Genomic DNA, 22,514 nt, shown 5'->3' with positions numbered 1-22,514 from the left:
TAAGAATGTCTGATTCCACCTTCTCTACCGTCCCTCCGGCTCTGAGATGTCTTATGGACCACTGATGCTGTACAAGGGGCTTTCCTGGCAGCTCCGTGGTTGAGGATCCATCTGCCAGTGCAGGAGTTGTGAGTTCAATCCCTGGGTCAGGAAGATCCCTTGGGGAAGGAAATGACAACCCACTCCAGTCTTCTTGCCTGGAGAATCCCATGGACAGAAGAGCCTGGCGGGCTACAGCCCAAAGGGTCACAAAGAGTCAGACCCGACTGAGAAACAGCACACCCAGACGTGAATAGAGCCAAGGGGAGTTGCTGCCCAGTCCTGCTTGTATCTCAGTAATTACACTAAGGGAACACTTAGTGCATAATTCTTGCGGGGATGGATGTCTGTCCCCTGCAGAGAATTCAGCTATGAAGCACAGCTGAGAATATGGCAGAACCAGCAAGTGTGTTCCTGGTCCTGTGAAAACTCTCCCTTATAGAGTCTTACAGAATCATGTCTAATAGAGTCTTACAGAATCATGTCTTATAGAATACAGAGTCTTGCTGTCTAATAGCTTCCAAAAACCCAAACTCAATAACTCTCTCCAGACCTCTGAACATCCTACTTTCAACATAATCAGAAGACAGTGGACTCCAGAAAAACCCAGAAACAATCCCGTGGATGTGACACCACGATACTACTTTCTTTGGAGCAAAGGGCTATGGGACAAATTGCAGTCCCCGCCAGGTCTGAGCTCCGATGACAGTAGGGACCCAAATGCTGGGGCCTCCTCCTCACTCTCCTCCTCGGATTCGAACTCCTCATCGACTGCGTGAAAGAGCGGTTTGGGCCTCAAAATCGCCCTTCCGCCCCTGCCCAGGTGCTCTTCTCGGCTTGCATTTCTTCGGTAACCAAAGTGCGGGGGCGTCCCTGCTCTGTGTAAGCTCCTAGTCGGCATGACTTCAGAGGCCCATCGTCTTTCCCGAATCGACTCCGTTGGAGAGTGTGTGTAGAACATGATGGGAGGGAGGTCTGAGTCACTGCCGTCGTGATCTGGAACAGTATGATGGAAGGAAGAAAGGACAGGACTTAAGATCCGAGAGTGGGGACTTCACATCCAGATGCAGGAACTAAGAGGGTGGCGTAGTCCTCCTGGCGTTTCAGCTCCTATGCTCACCTGTGGCATCAGGTAAAGTCACATGGCTGGGCACCCATCGCCACGGTCCATCCATAGAGCTTGCTCCTCCTGTCCCACTCTTCCTGGGCTTTAGGAGGGGTGTCCAGGCAGGACCTCTCTATTTATACAACCAACTGGGCCCCAAAGGCAAAAGAGCCTTGGAAGAGTGTATGTAGGCCTCAATCCAGCAAGAAGTTCCCACACATCTAGGGAAGTGGTGTCCTAACCCAGGAGGACAAGGGCTGAGTAGGGAGGGACAGTGATCCCCACGTCACAGCCCGCTGAGCTGTGGGGACATCAGGGCACCATCTGCTGAATGCCCCACCTCCCTCCACGCCCTCCCCTAGAGCCCTGGTGGGCATTTGCTGACCCTGTCCTGCAGGATAAAGACTTCAGATTCGGGAAGAAAGTGAGTGCAAACAATTGTGCCCAGATACAGATGGAGCAGTATCTCAAATATCAATTATCTGACATTTGATTACAATTCTCTGATAAAATTAAGTCCCACTTCACTACTTTTCCTTCTCAGATTTCTGGGTTACCCACTCTTTTTGCTCACCTAACAAAATTTAGAGGCGCTTCCCTGGTGGCTCAGACAGTGAAGAATCTGTCTGTCAATGCAGGAGACCTGGTTCAATCCCTGGGTTAGAAAGATCCCCTGAAGGAGGGCATGGCAACCCACTCCAGGATTCTTGCCTGGGAAACTCCATGGACAGAGGAGCTCAGTGAGCTACTGTTCATAGGGTCACAAAGAGTTGGACACAACTGAGCAACTAACAACAGCAGCAAGAAAGAACCCATGAAATTTAGAGCCAATTGAGCACATTTGAAGGAAAACAAATTCACTGGGACTAAGATTTCATTTAATATCTAGATTAATTCACATCGAACTGACATTTTAAAGCATCATCTTCCTTTGAAGAACACCCCTATCTACCCAAGTCAAGACTTCTTTGAGGTTCCTCAGTAGTAACAGTCATAATGGCTAATATTTCTTGCTTCCAGGTGGCTCAGTTGTGAAGAATCTAACTGCTAATACAGGAGATGCAGGGGACTCAGGCTCAGTCCCTGGATCAGGAAGATCCCCTGGAGTAGGAAATAGCAACCCACTCCAGTATTCTTGCCTGGAGAATCCCACAGACAGAGAGGCCTGGCAGGTTACAGTTCATTGGGTCACAAAGAGTCGGACACGACTGAGCACACGCATGGAATTTCTTGCACACTTACTTGGTTGCAGGCATTGGTCTAAGGGTTTTATCTGTGCTAAATGGCTTCACTCAGGGCAACACTTTTCTCTGTGAGGGGTACCAACATTCTCCTCTTTACAAAGAGGTAATGAAGCATGGAAAAGTAGAGCTTTATGCTTTCTTCATGTAAGTCCTATATATATATTTTCCTATGACTTTGCCATTTATACTGAGAGCATATATGAAATGTCTTTTACGACATCTGTTGAAAGGGCCGTTAGACCGATATACCTGGTGAATAATACACATGCATTTCCAAATGTTAAACAAACCCCACCTCTGGGATATAGCCTTTTTTGTAAGGTATAGTAAGCCTTTAATCTTCTGCTGTTATTTTATTTATAACACTATTTAAGATTTGCACATTAGTAGTTGAAGCTGCTACCATAGCTTGTGATATTGACATTCATCTCAAGAAATGACGAGACTGTCAGGCTGTCTATCACTCAAGCAACCTAACAGCACCAGCTGTTTATACCTGGAAGAGTTTTAAAAATTAAACTCCTACATACCCGATAGCTGGTGTTATTTTGTTTTGTTTGTTTGCTTTTGTGTGATAGCTCTTTTTATCATAAAATAAAACTACTTATAAGAGTGTGACCTGGGAATAGATGACTAGACCAATGAAACAGAATTAAGAGTCCAAAACTCTCTTTGGGCATGCTCAGTTGCTTAGTCCTATCTGAGTATTTGTGACCCTACGATAATAGCCCCCCAGGCTCCTCTGTCCATGGGATTTCCCAGGCAAGAATACTGGAGTGGGTCTCCACTTCCTCCTCCAGGGGATCTTCCCAAGCCAGGGATCCAACTTGCATCTCTTGCACTGGCAGGTAGATTCCTTAGCACAGTGCCATCTGGGAAGCCCATGGGGCTCTCATATAAGTGACTGTCAGTTGGAGAAGACTCGTGAGAGCCCCTTGGGCTGCAAGGAGATCCCACCAGTCCATTCTGAAGGAGATCAGCCCTGGGATTGCTTTGGAAGGAATGATGCTGAAGCTGAAACTCCAGTACTTTGGCCACCTCATGCAAAGACCTGACTCATTGGAAAAGACTCTGATGCTGGGAGGGATTGGGGGCAGGAGGAGAAGGGGACAACCGAGGATGGGATGGCTGGATAGCATCACTGACTCGATGGACGTGAGTCTGAGTGAACTCCGGGAGATGGTGATGGACAGGGAGGCCTGGCGTGCTGCGATTCATGGGGTCACAAAGAGTCGGACAGGACTGAGCGACTGAACTGAATTGAACCAAGATACTCTACAGTGAATATCTCTGGGTGTTGGGGTTTCAAGTGCTTTCAACCTTCTTTTTTTATGCTTTTCTCTATTGGTTGATTTTGATTTTATATCAAACATGCTTTTATATTAGAAAAAGTTTCATTGTAAGGAATAATTATATTCATTCTTCAACTGTTTAATTCTCAAATCCTATGTGTTTAGTTTATTTAAATTTCCAATGTGATTTTTAGTCTTAAAAATTTTGTAATATTGAAACAGAGAACATGGCATATCATATGTCACTTTATGCTAATAGAAATCAATTTATACACATTTAAAAATAACAGCTTTTATGAGCACAATAGGCAGTTTCAATAATCCTAAAATTCTGTTTAAGTATTAGATATCAAGGGCGTCCTCTGTGGCTCAGTGGTAAAAAATCCACCCGCAAGGCAAGAGGTGCATGAGACGCTGGTTCGATCCCTGGGTCGGGAAGATCCCCTGGAGGAGGTCCTGGCAACCCGCTCCAGTACCCTTCCCTGGAGAATCCCATGGACAGAGGAGCCTGGTGGCCCATAGGGTCACAAAGAGTCGGACACGACTGAGGATGCATGAGATATTAAATGGGAAACATCCAATCAGTAAACTTGGTGAAAGCCAACTTTGGAGAATTCTTCTAATTTATAAACCATAGGTGAATCCTATAACTTCAAAAAACTACCCATTTTATGTTTCTCTAAGTCAGGGGTCGGCAATTGATGACCCCCAGGTATATCACCCTGCTGTATCTTTTGGTACGGCTCCTGAGCTAAGATTGATTGTTACATTTCTAAATGGCTGAAAAAAATTTTTAATAATGTTTCTCAATAAATGAAAATTACATAAATTTCACTGTTTATCAATAAAGTTATTAATTCAATTAATAAAGCTATGGTTTTCCAGTAGTCATGTATGGATATGAGAGTTGGACCATAAAGAAGGCTGAGTGCTGGAGAATTGATGCTTTTGAACTGTGGTACTGGAGAAAACTCTTGACAGTCCCTTAGACTGAAAGGAGATAAGCCAGTCAAACCTAAAGGAAATCAACTCTGAATATTCATTGGAAAGACTAATGCTGAAGCTGAAGCTTCGATACTTTGGCCACCTGATGAGAACAGCCAACTCATTGGAAAAGACCCTGATGCTGGGAAAGATGGAGGACAAGAGGAGAAGGGGAAGACAGAGGGTGAGATGGTTAGATAGCAGCACTGATTCAATGGACATGAGTTCGAGCAACCTTGAGATAGTGAAGACAGGGAAGCCTGGAGTGCTGCAGTCCATGGGGTTGCAAAGAGTCATGACTTAGCAACTGGACAGTAACAACAATTGTGTTTTCTCTTTTGCTTGTCATGTGTGTACTTATATAATATTCTTGATTTTGCCTTTTGACCTACAAGCCTGATAATAAAGAGAAGCAGCCATGGAAGCAAGTTACCTGCGAATTCAGCCACCTTCATGTCTATGCCTGCTGGCAGAGGGCTGCTATAGGGGAAGGAGAGGTAGCGGATGTTCTTGGTACCAGCCTGCAGGCAACAGGAGAAATAAAAAGACGAGTTAGCGCCTGTAACTGAGGGCATCACACGGCAAACAAGGAGAAGGATGCAGAGTCACAATGGCGCATCCTGTGTGCACCACTGTCTTTCAGTTACTTTAGCTTAAGGAAAACAATGCTTCCACCTTCAATAGTTTCCCCTTTCCTCTCCTGATGAAACAGACCATGATAAACCTGTCCAAGTTCCTCCCGTGGCCCACGGGGATCAGGGTAGAGATTAGGAGCTACTCCAGACTCAACGTCCATCCAGCGTCTCCTTATAAGATTGCCTGGTGTGTGCTCAGTTGTGTCCAACTCTTTGCGACTCCATGGACTATAGCCCGCCAGGCTCCTCTGTCTGTGGGATTTCTCAAGCAAGAATACTGGAGTGGGTTGCCATGCCCTCCTCCAGGGGGTCTTCTTGATCCAGGGGTCGAACCCGCATCTCCTGTGTCTCTTGCATTGCAGGCAAATTCTTTACCGATGAACCACCTAGGAAGCCCAAGATATGGCCTCAAAAGGAGCAGTTGAGACGCACAGCTGATGCCATGAAGATAAGGTCCAAAAATCTTGGCAAGAACAGATTCCTCTCTGAACCTTCCTGGTAGAGAAGCAGGCTTCCTTGATCCTTGGGCCCCCCGTCCATGGAGGGGCCCCTGGAGTCCCGTCTCTGGCCGCTCGTCTAGCCTCACAGTGCAGGGAGTATGTTCCAGTCACTGGCCCAGCCTGAGCAGGCGCAGTTTGCTGCCACGTACCCCAAGGACTTCCAGGTGGCTCAGTGGTAGAGAATCCACCTGTCAATGCAGGAGGCTTGGGTTTGATCTCTAAGTCAGGAGTATCTCCTGGAGAAGGAAATGGCAACCCACTCCAGTATTTTTCCCTGGGAAATCCATGGACAGAGGAGCCTGGTGGGCTACAGTTCATAGGGTCGCAAAAAGTTGGACACAACTGACTGACTGAACAAAAACAACCCCGGCCTAGGAACCTGATTAAAAAGACAATGGACAGTTAGCCTCACGTTAGTGTGGGTTGGAGCTTGGGCCCCAAAAGCCCTGGGCTCAGAAAAGGGGGTGTCTGCTGTCCTGTACCCCCTTCGCTTTGTGTTACTCTGGCACCAAGGGAGTGGTTGTTTGTTTAAACAGTGATAGGAGTCACCCGAGGAGGCCCTGGTCGGGGACTGGCCCAGCTCGGGGTGAGTTGGCGTCCGCCCCTTACCGGCTTCCCCCAGGGCAGGCTGTGCCCTTTCTTCATGCTCTCCCTGAAGGTGTTCCGACGGCGGATCAGAATCTCCTTCGCCTGCTTCTCGCTCGTCTGGGGTTGGAGGTTGTATTTGTTGTAGGACAAGGTCTGCAGAAAGAAGGGGGCATCAAACATGTACTGACATCTCTGCACGGCTTCCAGCCTCTGGAGACCACGGGAAAGTCACGCACAAAAACTAGTAGAGGGACTCCCTGGTGGTGCAGAAGCTAAGACTCCAGGCTGCCAATGCAGGGGACCCGGGTTCGATCCCCGGTCAGGCAACCAGATATCACATGAAGCAACTAAGAGTCCACTTGCTGCAACTAAATATCCTGGAAGATGGAAGTGATGAAAACGGAAGATCTTGTGCGCCACAACTAAGGTCTGGTGCACCCAAATAAATAAATATTTTAAAAAATGATTAGTGGAAGGAGAAGGTGACACCCACACCCTCTGAGCCTTTTCTCAATTACAGAGATGCCATCTGCGGCTCTGGAGGAAAGATCTGAGATCTGGGCCAGCCCACTAGGATGGAGCTGCAGTTGAAGCCCGTGCCTCTGGCTCACAGGGGCAGTGGCCCCCACTGTGCTGCCATCCTGTGACCCTCAGAGCAGTCCTCCCGGAGGTACAGATGCCCAACTGTGGATGCCACCTTTGTGACCATCCTCAGCACTGTAGGATGCTCAGTGTTGCTAGTGGTCTTCCACTAGCAACGAAGCAGACAGACAGTTGTCCTGAACTGCATCCTGGAATTTTCCTTCATGAGAACAAGAGAACCGTGGTGGAGGGAGGAGTGACATGACCTATGTCAACACAGGATGATAGCCAACCAGGACCTCCTGTATAGCTCCTGGAACTCTGTTCAGTGTTCTGTAAAAAGCTAAGTGGGAAAAGAATCTGAAAAAGAATGGACACATATAGATGTGTAACTGAATTACCGTGCTATACATCTAAAACGAACACATCATTAATCAATGACACAAATAAAAAACAAATTTTTTTTAAAATAGGAAAAAAAATAAAGGAGACTTTAAGGAAAAAAGTGTGGCTAATTCCAACTGCAATGTACCATATTAGCTACATACTGATTTTGAAGACGTTAGTTTTTTAAAAAGAGTATAAAATATCTTATTGGTAATTTTTATATTTATGACACACTGAAATATTTTTGATGTGTGCCCATGCATGCGTGCTAAGTCATTTTAGTCATGTCTGACCCTTTGTGACCCCATGGACTGTAGCTTTTCAGGTTCCTCTGTTCATGTGATTCTCCAGGCAAAAATACTAAGAGTGGGTTGCCATGCCCTCCTCCAGGGCGTCTTTCCAACTCAGGGATAGAACCTGTGTCTCTTATGTCTCCTGCACTGGCAGGCAGGTTCTTTTACCATTAGCTCATAAAATGGGTTAAATAAAATGTATTATGAAATCAAAAAACAAAAGATGGGATGAAACAGGAAAGACAGAAAGGGCAGGTCAGATGAGTCTCATTCTCTCATGGAACAAAAGTGGAAGCAAACATCGTCTCCGGTAGAGCTCCGTGGTTTACTACGTATGTTCTCCCCACAGGACTCGCTATCACGTATCCGCTCATCTCGGGCACCAAGGAAGGGCGATCCTGCAAAGCTTAGAAGGGAGAAGCCTGGGGGCAGACTGAACAGGCGCTGATAGAAGAGAGAAGACCATCTAGGAACATGATAAGAGGAGAGATGATGGACAGGCAGCCTCGTTTACGGTGGGCTGGAGTTCAGTATCTCTCTTATTTCCCCGTGAGTGAGTGAAAGTCGCTCAGTTGTACCCAACTCTTTGTGACCCCATGGACTATACAGTCCATGGAATTCTCCAGGCTAGAATACTGGAATGTGTAGCCTTTCCCTTCTCCAGTGGATCTTCCCAACCCAGGGATCAAGCCCAGGTCTCCTGCATTGCAGGCAGATTCTTTACCAGCTGAGCCACAAGAGAAGCCCAAGAATACTGGAGTGGGGAGCCTTTCCCTTCTCCAGCAGATCTTCCTGACCTGGGAATCAAACCAGGGTCTCTTGCATTGCAGGTGGATTCTTTAGCAACTGAGGACTTTCCTTAACCTCACTCTCCACCTCCATGGGGAAAGTCTCAGTACCAGGCACGCTTGGGGCTGTGACTCCTATGTAGGCTGGTGTTCTTTCAACCAGGAAGTTCTTACCTACTTATCTAAGGCAGAAAGCGATAGTCTTGCTGAAATGGTTTCACTTGGAAAGATTTGAAAGCTGCTGGGTTTACTTGACGCGTGCTATTTGCTGCTGACCCGTGTTCCTCCAGCCAGTGCAGGGCCTTTTGCTGACACATTCCGCTTGATCACTGACCTTCTCAAAACAGCAGCCAGAAAACATTCACCTACCGCAGATCATGTAATTCTGAAGTCATGGAAAGAGCTGTGGCTAGGCAGTTGGAAGACCTGGGTTCTTAACTCAAATTTTCTTTGTGACCTTAAACAAGTGAGAGAACTCTTCTAGGGCTTCCCACGTGGCTCAGTGGTAAAGAACCCACCAGCCAAAGCAGAAGACCAGGGTTTGAGCCCTGGGTTGGGAAGACCCCCTGGAGAGAAAATTGGCAACCCACTCCAGTATTCTTGTCTGGAAAATCCCGTGGACAGAGGAGCCTGGTAGGCTAGAGTCCATGGGGTCACAAAGAGTCAGACATGATGATAACAGAAAAAAAAAAAAACAAAACTCTTCTAACCTCAGCATCTTCTATTTGAAAATGAGGAACTGTGACTAAATGATTTTGGGGGAATCCCATGACATAGTCACAAAACCAAGGCCTTAGCAGTAAACTCACTTATAACCCTACTCAACAATTGGGGTGTCCCACTGAATCCTCAGCCTTAAGTAGCTCCTGATTAGAAGACATTAGTATAAACGTCATTTGATTAAATCAAAATTTCAAAAGAACTCACCTGAATAGCCTCTATACCTTTTCTAAAACTGATAAATAGTATGCTTGATAGGTCTCTTTATTGTGGGGGGAAATACATATATATATATATTGGCCAAGTGGCATGTGGATCTTAGTTCCCAGACCAGATATTGAACCCATGCCTTAGAAACTTGGTGTCTTAACCACTGCAAGGGAAGTCCCTGATATGTCTCCCGTTTTTTCCCTCAGGCTTTCAGCACTGTGGTTTTGAAATTCTAATCTAAACCATCCCAGTTTTCTAAGCTCTATTACAACCAATCATGCTGAGACAGCTCCATCACCACTGGCATCCAGGGGCCATATTCTTCCCTGGTGGACAAGCTTCATCATCAGTCTGTCTCTGAACCGGGAGGGAGCCCTGCTGATCCTGGAAAGTCAGGTCTGCAGGGTTGGGGCAGCCTGACCCCTACGGCCAGCAACTGGGTCTGCATTTCTCTTTCCACCATGGGGGCCAATTTTGCTGCAGAAACATAACGATTAACTTTCTGTTTTCTGAACTAAGCAGAGAGAAATTGCTCAGCAGGAAGGCTGCTTGGGAGAGGGTTACCTGAACAAGAACTGATATCTGGAGCACCGGTTCCAAGAACAGCAGTAGGGACAAGTCTTATATACACACCCTTTGTCGAACTTGGTACATGTTGCGTGTCAGAATGTCCCTCATGGACTCCACATCTTCAGGGGAAAGTCTTTTGGTTTCTTTTGTCCTCTGGGCCCTGGAAACATCATTGGAGGGAAGCTAAGCTTTATTCTTTCATTTTGGCAAGACAATCACAAAACCATCAATTTACTTTTAGGAGTTCCAATACCCAGAACCTCTGTTTTTCCATAAGCTTTCCTATTGTTTTAGGAAATTCGTAGAAAATATTGGCACATGTGTCTTGACTTGCATTTTGAACATATGGTTTCTTTGTCTATAACTTTTATGTGAGAATTATTCTAACTCATATATATATATATAATTTTTTAAATTTTAATAGGTTTGTTTTTATTTCAATGTACATTAGGAAAAATTACTACCAGAATATCAAACCACTTATTTACATTAACAATATAAATTTCCTATTTTAAAATCTTACAAAATATTTTTGCCCATAAAATATTTCTACTATATGTAAGGTGTAAAAAATAATACAATAGTAAAGCAGGCACACATCTACCATACAGCATAGAAACAGAACATTATGAGTAATTAGTTTTTCCTCCTCTTTGTCTCTCCCTGAACATTTCAGAAGTTTAAACAAGTCTGAGAATTTTGTAGTTGTCCCTCCATTGTCTAATGTATTTTTAAAAAGTTGTGACAAACCAGTTATTTTTTCCTCCTTATCTATTATGAACAGATATGTTTATAAAAAAAAACAATGATTAGAAAATACATTCTTAGAAAGGATACCACAAAATGTAAATCAAATCATTCACTGTTAGAGTCAGCACAAATAAGCTTATTCCTTGAAGGCTCACAGATAACACCATGTAGTCACATTTGGAATAGCACTAATTTATGCTTTCCAGGTAGCTCAGTGGTAAAGACTCTGCCTGCCAATGAAGAAGACACAGGTTCAAACCCTGGGTTGGGAAGATCCTTTAGAGAAGGGAATGGCAACCCACTCCAGTATTCTTGCCTGGGTAATTCTGTGAACAAAGAAGCCTGACAGGCCCCAGGTTGCAAAGAGTTGGACATGACTTAGCAACTAAACAACAACAACCTATCCAGTATTAAAACTTTGAGTACATTTATCTTGGAATTCTCTCTTTAGGGATTTTATCTCAGGTTAAAGAATAATAGGAAGAAACTAAAATCATATTTTACAAAGAGAGTTAAACTGTCTCCACCTCCACCAGGAAAACCAGCCCAGCTTGGAGACACTGGACCCTCTGAGATTCTAGAAGCAGTTGGCTTCTGGCCTCCTTGACCATGAGCACCTCCACCCCACAACCCCTCCTAAAAGGGCTCAAAAGCCAAGTCAGGGCCAGGTTAGCCAACAATGCACAATTGTCCTCAGAGGTTCTCAGTCATGACATCGCTATGTGCAGAATTCTCATGTGACATACATATTCAGTTTCAGTCACTTGGGTCTAGTGGTTGTAATTCCTAAAAACTTACTGTATGAATAATATATGCTCATTGTAGAACATATGAACAAAAAAAGAGAAAACTAAGGAAAATTAATCCTATCTTTTAATACTGTCACCTCCCTTGACATCTTGGTATAAACCCTTGAGGAGTTGTGATTTTTTTTTTCTTTTCTAGGTGCAGTTTTTTGAAATGCACACGTGTGCTAATTTACTATTTTCCACGTGTGCGTGCATGCTCAGTTGTGTCCAACTCTCTGAGGCGTCAAGGACTGCAGCCCGCCAGGCTCCTCTGTCCATGGGATTTCCCAGGCAAGAATATTGGAGTGGGTTATCATTTCCTTCTCCAGGGGATCTTCCCAACTCAGGGATCAAACCTGCACCCCTTGCATGGGCAGGTGGATTCTTTATTACATGCTTCTAAAGGTCTTAGGACAATTGATCATAAAGATGAGTAGTTACTGCTTTCAATACAGGACACTTTTTAAGTTCTTTCCCCCCCTCAAACAGTAGCGTCACTGCCAATAAACAGCAAAGACATTTTGTAAGTAATGTACAACCGGTAAAAGGATTTCAACCGTTTGAATCCTGAAAAATCACAGGACACCAGCATTTACTTAGCAATGCGATCTGCCAACGGACTAATACCCTTTCTACTAAATCAGTGAAATCAGTTTCTATATCTCAGAGCTGAAAATATCAACAGTATTGATATTCAGTTACCACCCTCAGTGATTTGAACAATATTATCTAGCTATTTCAACCTAACTATTTAAATGTCCTTCAAACAAAATTCATTCTGATGAGATACACCCACGTGTTCCCACAATCTGCATCTGCACACATTCCTTTATTATGGTGGAAGAAATCTATTGCTAAACAGAAACTACAGCTAATCAAACAGTTCCACTTCCTGTGTTCATAATAAACTGACCAAAGAGGGAAAAACCATGGGTAAAGGAAATGATAAAGTTAAACCTGAGATAGGAGATCTAATTTGGCATTCTCCCCAGTTTATAATTAACCATTTTGGGAAGGATCAGACTGAGTTAAAGCCCATTTAGGTTGCTGGTTGGATACATAATGCAGGGGTCCCAGAGGCACTGAGAAGCTGTAGCTATAAAATTATAAGGAAGAATTAGTGACCCAAGCAAGATGATGCATACATTTTCCTACCTGCTACTTCATTAGCAAAATCACCCCTGAAATGATCATATCATGAGCACAGAAAAGATAAAAAACCATAGAAAAACTGAATGTTAGTAATCTCTAAGTCAAAAAAGTAAAATTATAAACTAAAAGACTCTTGGCACTGGAAGAAGACATAAAAGAAGTCTTGATCACCTTAAAGAAAAGGTCACTGGTAATTTCATGGCCATTAAGATCAAACTGCGAAAACAGGGATGTACATGTATTTGAATAAAAGGTTCAGATTTCTCTTAATCTTTTGAAAAAAAAAAAAAAAAGCCCAGAGGCTCTAATAATGTAAAAAGAATTTTCAGGACTTCCCTGGTGGTTCAGTGGTTAAGAACCTGCCTGCTAATGCAGGGTACATGGGTTTGATCTCTAGTCCTGGAAGATCTCACATGCCATGGAGCAACTAAGTCCAGGCACCACAAGTACTGAAGCCTGCATGCACTCGAGCCAGTGCTCCACAAGGGAAGCCAGTGCAATGAGAAGCCTCACCCTTGGAGAGTAGCCCCTGATTGCCACAGCTAGAAAAAAGCCCACACACAGCAAGGAAGACCCAGAGTGGTCAAAAATAACAATAAATACATAAATTTATTTTTAAAAAGAGGTCTCAATTCTAAACACAGCAATGTAGGTATGAAATCTAGTAGATGTTATATTCATGCCATAATCTGAAGTCCCAAAAGATCAAATATATCTGGATTTATCTGGAAGAATCCATGCTCCTTTAGTAGCTTTATACGTGAAATCCAGGAAAATGTATGTTGACCAAAGGACGTGCCCACTGAGTAAACAATGGTACCAACAGCTCTTCTCTGTGTGTGGCTTTCTTATGTCTTCTTAGAAAGGTCACCAAAGGGACCATCACTGAGGGTGAGTGAGGACTGCAGAATCGTGGCCCCGGCTCCCCACAAGACAATACTCCATCACAGAAGTGAGCACAGCGTGAGAATCTTCATTCTAGACTCCAATGAAGATTCTAGAATCTTCATTCTAGACTCTAGAATGACTCTAGAATGTCTTTGGTGTCAGCATGCATGACTGTAAACCCACACCTGGCAATATGTGATCAACTGAAAAATTCTTAAATTATAATCAACCAATATGTGCTTTATATATATATATAAATGACCTTATAAGTATTGGGGAGTTTTTAAAGACAATATTCGGAAGTCATATAGCTGCAGTGTGTTATGCCTATGTGTTTATTATAAATATTTTAATATCTCTTTGTGTGCTGAGTTGTTTCAGTAGTATCTGAGCCCTCCAGGCTCCTCTGTCCATGGGATTCTCCAGGCAAGAATACTATAGTGGGTTCCCATGCCCTCCTCCAGGGGATCTTCCTGACCCAGGGATCGAACTGGAATCTCTTATGTCTCCTGCACTGGCAAGCAGATTCTTTACCACAAGTGCTTTAATAGCAACCAAATATTTTTTAATCACCTTGAGCCTCCACCCACTGATGTCTCTGAAGAGCTTACTGCTCATGGGTAAAGCAAGGTGCCTCATATTTAGAATAATAATCCAAATACATACTTACCTACGCCATAGAGTTGTTTTGAGAGTCAAATAAAATAATGCATGTAAAAGTAATGGAATTCTCTAGAATCAGCAAGGCAATGGCACCCCACTCCAGCACTCTTGCCTGGAAAATCCCATGGACTCGTTAAGAGTCGGACACGGACTTGACTGAGCGACTTCCCTTTCACTTTTCACTTTCCTGCATTGGAGAAGGAAATGGCAACCCACTCCAGTGTTCTTGCCTGGAGAGTCCCAGGGACGGGGGAGCCTGGTGGGCTGCCGTCTATGGGGTCACTAAGAGTTGGACATGACTGAGCGACTTCACTTTCACTTTTCACTCTCATGCATTGGAGAAGGAAATGGCAACCCACTCCAGCGTTCTTGCCTGGAGAATCCCAGGAACGGGGGAGCCTGGTGGGCTGCCGTCTATGGGGTCGCACAGTCGGACACGACTGAAGCAACTTAGCAGCAGCAGCAGCAGCAGCAGCACCGTCTACAGTGTGTCATAGACAACTTCTGGGGTAGTGTTCTCCTGAAGGTCACTGAGTTTAGAAATCTTAACCTCTTGGAGAACAATTGCTTCAACTTCTAAAAAAAACAAATATGTGTGCGTCTTGTTGTTATGCTCTCATAGAGAATCACAAAAAGCGACCTGAGTACACACTTCTTTTTCCTATTATTGTATGAAGGTTTGTTTTTTAAGAAATTAGCTGCTTTGATCTTAGGAGAGGAATTCCTCTTTGCTTGATGTCCTACAGATTTCTGATGAGATCAAATGAAGGCAATTTAAATACTAGACTTGTAGTAAATATCGATTTTAAAAAACCTCTCCCACCTCGGTCAACTAACTAGTTTGGGCTACAGAAGGGGGTATCTCTAAGCTATAAGGCTCTCTTACTAATCTTGAATGTCGGAAAAATGACTGACTCAATCCAAACACAGCCTCCAAATGAAACTGGATTAAAATTTGCCTTGAGGTTACCTGCTTATGACCAATACAAAATAATACAGAGATCCAAAATATGTTTTAGCACACAAGAGATTGGTCTCATTTGAGATAAGCACCCCTAACCCAGACAAGTCCTCACATCACTAGTGAGTAGATGTTTGTTCGTGGTCTAAACTGCCTGCACCTCTCCTATTGAGCATTAAAAGTGAAAAAGTGAAAGTGTTAGTTGCTCAGCTGTGTCCAACTGTTTGCGACCCTTTGGACTATAGCCCACCAGACTCCTCTGTCCATGGGGATTCTCCAGGCAAGAATACTGGAGTGGGTAGCCAGCCATTCCCTTCTCCAAGGGATCCTCCCAATCCAGGGATCAAACTCAGGTCTCCTGCATTGCAGGCAGATTCTTTACTGTCTGAGCCACGAGGGAAACCTTGGGTAAGGGGATGCCCAAAAGTTCAGGAATTAAGTGAAGTAGGATTTGAGTGCAATGCTGTAGAAAATAAAAGTAAATGCAAAATTATCAATGATGAATGAAATATTAATAGCAACATTTTAAACAAAGACAAGATCAATACCCCCTACTTTTCTTCCTGTCTCAGGCTCTCATATGGCTCATCACATCACTGCCAATTAATATATGTCAACATCTTCTCATTTTAGGATCAGAAGTTTCCTTAAAGCTATGTAAAACCAACCAACCAACCAACCACAAAAACAGTCTCACCAAGAAATAAGGCAGAAAGCTTTCTGTTTATACCGAGACGTCCTCAGGGATGCTCCTTTGGATCTTTTTCCCAGACTGGGATTTTTCCCACTTAAGAAAGGTGATGGTTTTTCTGATTCATTAGCAAGTAAGGGTGAGAAATAACACTCAGGCATTGAGGACAAGTTGATTGCTGTCTATTCTTATTTCTTGTCAGTTTGCTTTTCAAACATGAGGAGGTTAGGAGAAGGTGGCTACTCCTGATCTTCTCAAGATGCCAGAGTGGAGAGGCTGGAGTCACTGTTGCTAAATATACATCATGACTACTTTCCCCAATTTGTGCACTGTTTCTTGGAGGAAAACTGAGCATCCTTGATAGGGGGTGGAATAATTCTCATGACACTAAAGGGGTTCTTATTAAATTCAGACCAATGTTAGTGTGCTCAGTCATGCCCCACTTTTTTTGACCTCGTGGACTGTAGCCTGCCAGGCTCCTCTGTCCATGGGATTTCCCAGGCAAGAATACTAGAGTGAGTCTCCATTGCCTTCTCCAGGGTATCTTCCTGACCCAGGGATCGAACCCACGTCTTCTGCATCAGCAGGCAGATTCTTTACCACTGCACCACCTGGGAAGCCTCCATCAGAGGGCTAAAATGTCTACCAGCTCTTGGGACTATAGCTTTCCAAGTGCTCTGGCTGAAGCACCAGGGATCCTCTTATAATGATGGAGTATGTACCAGACTTACCCCTCCCTACACTGCCTCTTTACCAACTCGCTAAGGTTCCCTGGCCCCTCTGTGCTCCTGCTCACAGCTGGTCTCACATAGACTCAAGCCATCTCCCAACTTCCCACAGATCTTTGCCTGAGACACAATTACAAACACAGCCTTCTCTTTAAATATCCCACCAATCCCACAGCTCCTGCTCCTACCCCCTCGTCGCCCAATCCCAGTTAGCATCCTAGGATGCAGACGTGACCTTTCATAGAAGACAAGATGGGACAACTCATGGGAGAAGAGAATGTAAGACTAGCAGAGGCACATCAGCAGGGCTTAAAGGGTAGGCATGTCTAACCAGGAAGAGAAAGACTTCTAAAATATGCTAAAAATATTCTATAAACTCACTCGCCCCTCCCTCCCAAAGAATGATGTCAAAAAAGTCCCCCTTTTTTGCTAGAAAATACTTTTCAGAAATTAGGTGAAATCGATGGAGCATGGACCAAGCTACAAGGTGCCAAGATGTAGATGTTATTCATCTCATTTTTACTTTGTTACATCTCTGCCTCTTCACTCCCAGGATCACCTTTAAATAGAACAATGAGCTACTGCTCTCTGTAATTCTGACACTGAAAGTCCAGATCAAGGGCAATGTCACTTACTGATGGGGGGTGGAAAAGGCTGTCGAACTTAGAACCCCCGACTCCACCATCTCAATCGCTTGTTTCATTTCCAGCTTCTTGTACAAAGAAACAAGGCTCGATTTTGGCAGATTCTTTCGGATGAGGATTTTCCGTAAATATTTATGATCAAACTTCTTAAACCTAAAAATGAAAACCAATATTTTAGAAATCTTCGGACTCTGTACATGTTATATAAGTATATATACTTTTCTTGAAACAAACGACCACTTAACTGTATTATTCTCAAAAACGCCAGGACAGTGCCTGGAGTTCATAGACTCTGAACACTTTTTTTTTAAACACAGAATTCATACGTTTTTTTTTTAAATAAAGAAAGAACGACCAGATGGCCTGAATACATTGAAAATCAACCTAACAAAAGGAGGGACAAGCTATAATCAGGGCAAAAAGTAGGCATTAAATGGGAAGCAGGAGAGACCAGTTCAGTTCCCATTGCGGGAGAAGAAAGGAGGGGTTGATCGGGGCTTTTGTTGGTCCATCCTAGTAACTGGTAACAGTGGCAGCTGCACTTACAGCGATGCTGGCCTATTCAACCAGAACCTATAAGTTTAAATAGCCTGGTAGTTACAGTAGTTTCACTCATTATGCTGCAGATCATTTTGAATCCTGCCAATTAGTTGGGGGCTGGTGGGAGAGCCCACATATACTCTGAATGATGGAGCATCTGAATAAGCCAGACACTGATGGCCGCTGACCATTGTCTCAAAGCTCGGGCTGACCTGTTAGACTGAGCCACTCAGGGAACATGGTGCCTTCAGTGTCAGCCATTTGTTTGGAGGAGGAATTTTCAATTCCTCCAGCCATCTTCCATTCAAAGAGTAATGTGTCTGCTGCTTTATTTCCTGGGTTGCTGGAATGTCATCTGGTGATTGGTCCCCTGGTCTGTGGGGTGAATAGACTCTTAATCAGCCAAAGCTCCTCCGGGTTGAGCAGCCTCTGATTCAAGGGCTCTGTGATCTGTGTTTGGTTCATACCAGGCTCCCTCTGGCTCCAACAGGGTCATCCCTCAGCCTTCTTCATGAGAAGCAATGGTTTCTGTTTATTCCTCAATCTATTGCCATTGGCCCCTCAACTATCAGAACTTGTCTGAGCTCCTCAACCTGGGCTCACCTTGACCTTGCACTGGTCAAGACCAGTGGCTGCCGTTACCCTTGTGCTAGCGGCCACTGGCTCCTCCTGGTGGATGACGTGGTGGCCACTTCCTATAAACCCTGCACGTCTGCTTCCCTTCTAGCCTTTCTCATGACTTCTTCCCAGGCTCCTCTGTCCTTCCCCTCCCTTTCCTGCCTAAGAGGAAAGGAAAAAGGAAAAAACGGAAAGCTTCTCCGAGTCCTGTCCTCAGGGAGCTTCCCCTCTTCCCAGGATCCCAGTCACCTCAGCCACATCCACATATTTGGGTACCAAATACTGACAATTCACAATCTCTGTCACCAGTCACGATTTCCTCCTGAAATTGAAACTCAGTTCCAAAAGGGGTTGAGTATGAGACACTTAAGCAGAACCTGCTATTAACTCTAAGCATTCTTCTACAGTCTATAAACTTAACCATGGCATTGTTACCTCCCTCTGCTCGCTATCTGAAGATCAGATGGTCATTCTCATTTTCCCTTGCTTCATCTTCCTTTTCTGATGTCACAGACAGCATGTCTTCCCTAGAAGTATTTCAATATCCCTTCTGCTAATTCTTGACCTTCACTAGTCTGGAAGCTCTGTGGCTCATTGAAAACAAGACACCTAAACGCACATCCAGGTTCCACTGTATGGCAGGTTAATTGACTTCTCAGAGTTGGTTTGCTCATCTTTAAAATGAGAATAAGAACACAGGACAGTTAAGGAGATCATGTGAGAGATAACTGGTGTGAGAGATAATTCCTCTCTTTGTTTTTATTGGAGTATAATTGCTTTAAAATATCGGGTTAATACACTCACGATTTATATAGTAAAATATATCCCCTCCCTTTTGAGCCTCCCTCCCACCCCTGCATCCCACCCTCTAGGTCATCACAGAGCACCAAGCCAAGCTCTCTGTTCTAAGCTATCTGTTTTACACATGGTAGTGAATATATGCCAAATGCTATGTGTCTCCCCATTTAATTTTTCTCTTTCTAATCCAGCTTCCACATCGTTGTGTAGTTTGCTATCCGAAGTCCAAGTATGGCTACACTCCTATTTAATAGCCTTTTGATATGAGTCTTAAAGGTCAAATTGAACTTTATAGTATCAATGGCTGTACAGAGACGCTGGACTCTGCACTGTAAAAGTGCGTCCTTGTCTTTCCAATCTTTCACCTTGTCTCATCTTTCTGACAATATCCAAACCAGGACATGCTCTCCCTTGCCTTTGCATACAGAAATACACTGCTATGGCTGAGGCTTGGCAGGCTTGCATTCTTCTCTGCGTAGTCTGCCCCACTTATTTTCCAAACCCACTTCCACATTATCATATAGTTTATGCGTTTGCCTCTGTTATAACACGCCCCACACGTGCTCAGTCACTCAGTCGTGTCCAACTCTTTGTACACCATGGACTGTAGCCCGCCAGGCTCCTCTGTCCGTGGGATTCTCCAGGCAAGAATACTGGAGTGGGTTGCCATTTCCTTCTCCAGGGGGATCTTCCTGAGCCAGGGATCGAACCCGCATGTCCTGCACTGGCAGGTGGATTCTTTATCGCTGAGCCACCTGGGAAGCAGGTTGTACTAGTTCTCTCTAAAGCACTCAGTTCCAAGTTCACTGCCGCCACCCCCTGGGAGTCCGTTTCCCGGGAATTCTTCCTGCTTCTTATGTGGCATGACTCCCGGGCCCGTTGTCTTCCTGGCCCCCTTCCTCGGGGTTCTCTTGAATTTCACGCTCAGCTCCCAAGGGAAGCGTCCGCGGTCCCCACGTCACATCTACCCTTCCCCGGGGCCGAAAGCGGCCTCTTACTTGTCTCTCACTTGGTAGTGGCTCCACTGCCCACACACATCTTCAACTCCAGCTTTCAGGTGGTCCATCAGCTGACAACAAACACAGAACAATGATTGCTAGTGAAGCATTAACCCTACGAGACACACAAGGAAAGTTAACACACCGGGAAAACAAGGGAGGCTTTAGTTTCCTAGCTCATATCTTCTTTTCCATCACTCTGTTGATAGAACTGAAGCTTACAATGCCTTTCCCAGTAATGCCACCAAGTTTCATAATTCAAAGGCTCTGTAGATAAGTTCTTCAATAAAGCACATAACTTCCAAGGAAAACAAGGTACTTGCTTTGCTATGAATACTATCTTTCTAGAATGATCAAGGAAGATTCTCATTACTGAAATGACATGGATATAAAGCCTAATAACTAATTATCACACTAATTTCATTGCAAAAAGAAAAGAAAATGCCAGTCCCTTTTTATATAGTTTCTAAAAATATAGTTTTATGGATATTCTATTATAATATCTCCTGGAGAAGGAAATGGCAGCCTACTCCAGTATTCTTGCCTGGGAAATCCCATAGGCAGAGGAGCCTGGTGGGCTACAGTCCACGGGTTTGCAAAAGGAGCCAGACATGACTAAGCAACAAAATTATAACAATAGAATTATATCTGTTTTTATCTGATCTTTTTGTCTCAGTATTTACATTTCACCATCCAAGCCAGTTATACTCCATTTGCTTTATCCAAATTGTTTATAAGAATTTAGGGGAAAACACAATCTCTTTATAATTTATTAATTTACAAATAATCTAAGTTTGTAATCAGTGAAGTTTATCATGGCTTCTAAATTCTGGGGAGAAAGTAGATGAAAATACTCAATTAATTCTGAAACAATTATGCACTTTCTACCAATAATTATATCTTTTGTGATAAAAAGAGATAAATACAAAAGGGGTGAAATATCTAGGTTCTATTATTTTAGGTATACTACCTAATTTCTTAATGTAATGAATAGAAGGGATAAAGGGAGACAAAAATCTTCAATCAGGTTAAAGCACAATTTTTTTTAAGTTCTGTGTTTCTTATTTATTGCTGGCTGTGCTGGGTTTTTGTTGCTACTGGGTCTTTTCTCCAGCTGGGGCAGTTGGGGGCCCCTCTTCCTAGCAGCAGTCTGTGCTCTTCTCATTGTGGTGCTTCTCTTGCTGCAGAGCACGGGCTTTAGGGCACGCAGGCTCTAGTAGTTACGGCACCCAGCCCTAGAGCCCAGGCTCAGTACTTGCAGTGCACAGGCTGCTCTGAGGCAAGTGGGGTCTTCCAGGACCAGGGATAGAAGCTGTGTCTCCCGCATTGGCAGGCAGATTCTTTACCGCTGAACCACCAGGGAAGCCCAAAGCACTCGGGCTGTATTCCACTGTGTTTGGAGGAACACTTCTTTTAAAACGCTCACTCCCTATCCCCAGCTGTTAAATACTTTCAAATGGGCTTGGAAATTTTTTCATTTGGATTTCCTGGAATTAAAATTATTTTATTTCCATGGGTGACTTTGGCCATGAAATTCTGCACTGACTTTGACTTCATCAGTTTTTTTCAGCATCAGAGTTAAGGACTCTCAGACATGAAAGAAAACTACACATGATGTGGGTCAATGGTCTCGAAGCCTGTGGCTGGAAGCCTGAGTCTCCTGGACAGCGCCTATGCCGAGTGTCCCCAGTTACTCTTTATACTTCACCTGTGACTGTGCTGTACAAGAAAGCACTGTCTGGATGCTCTTCATTAGGAGCTGAAGCTTCTCACAGTATATCTTCCATGTACTATTCCCCAGAGCCATTTGTTGTTGTTTAGTCACTAAGTCGTGTCCGACTCTTTGCGACCCCATGGACTGCAGCATGTCAGGCTCCTCTGTCCATGGGATTCTCCAGGCAAGAATACTGGAGTGGGTTGCCATGCCCTTCTCCAGGGGATCTTTCTGGCCCAGAGATCAAACCTGGGTGTCCTGCATTTCAGGCAGATTCTTTACCATCTGAGCCACAAGGAAAGCCCATAATGGCCTATATGGAAAAAAAAAATCTAGGAAAAAAACAGACCCTTTCCTAGAACCTTCAGAAAGAAAGCCAGTCCTGCAAAATCTTGATTTCACCCCAGTGAGACTCACTGTGAACTTCTGACCTCCAGAACCATAAGATAATAACTGTAAGATTCAAGCAACGGAGTTTGTGATAATTTCCTACAGCAACACTGCTGGTGCAGCTGGAGAGGAAAGAGACCATGTCTAGTGACATATCCACACCTAAGTCAAGTCCCATAGGCGACCCAGAGGGCACATCTTACTGACTTATTAATCATGACCAAGAGATGACTTATTAATCATGACCAAGAGAT

General features: G+C 44.1%; 1 protein-coding gene across 1 annotated transcript in view; it reads right to left on the bottom strand.

The window, feature by feature from the left end:
• Positions 1-220: 220 nt before the first annotated feature.
• Positions 221-22,514, bottom strand: part of SLC9A4 (solute carrier family 9 member A4) — a 48,903-nt gene continuing 26,609 nt past the window's right edge. Inside the window, exons 7-12 of the mRNA XM_040223819.1 lie at positions 20,157-20,227; positions 17,194-17,355; positions 10,001-10,097; positions 6,409-6,540; positions 5,098-5,185; positions 221-1,035 (exon numbers count right to left, since the gene is read on the bottom strand). Coding sequence (XP_040079753.1) covers positions 680-1,035; positions 5,098-5,185; positions 6,409-6,540; positions 10,001-10,097; positions 17,194-17,355; positions 20,157-20,227 — 906 coding nt within the window. The 3' untranslated portion in view covers positions 221-679. The remainder of the gene's footprint in view (positions 1,036-5,097; positions 5,186-6,408; positions 6,541-10,000; positions 10,098-17,193; positions 17,356-20,156; positions 20,228-22,514) is intronic.

The sequence above is a fragment of the Oryx dammah genome, unplaced genomic scaffold (assembly GCF_014754425.2).
Source record: "Oryx dammah isolate SB20612 unplaced genomic scaffold, SCBI_Odam_1.1 HiC_scaffold_25, whole genome shotgun sequence".
NCBI classification, from domain to species: Eukaryota; Metazoa; Chordata; class Mammalia; order Artiodactyla; family Bovidae; genus Oryx; species Oryx dammah.
This window is presented reverse-complemented; position numbering and strand designations above follow the sequence as displayed.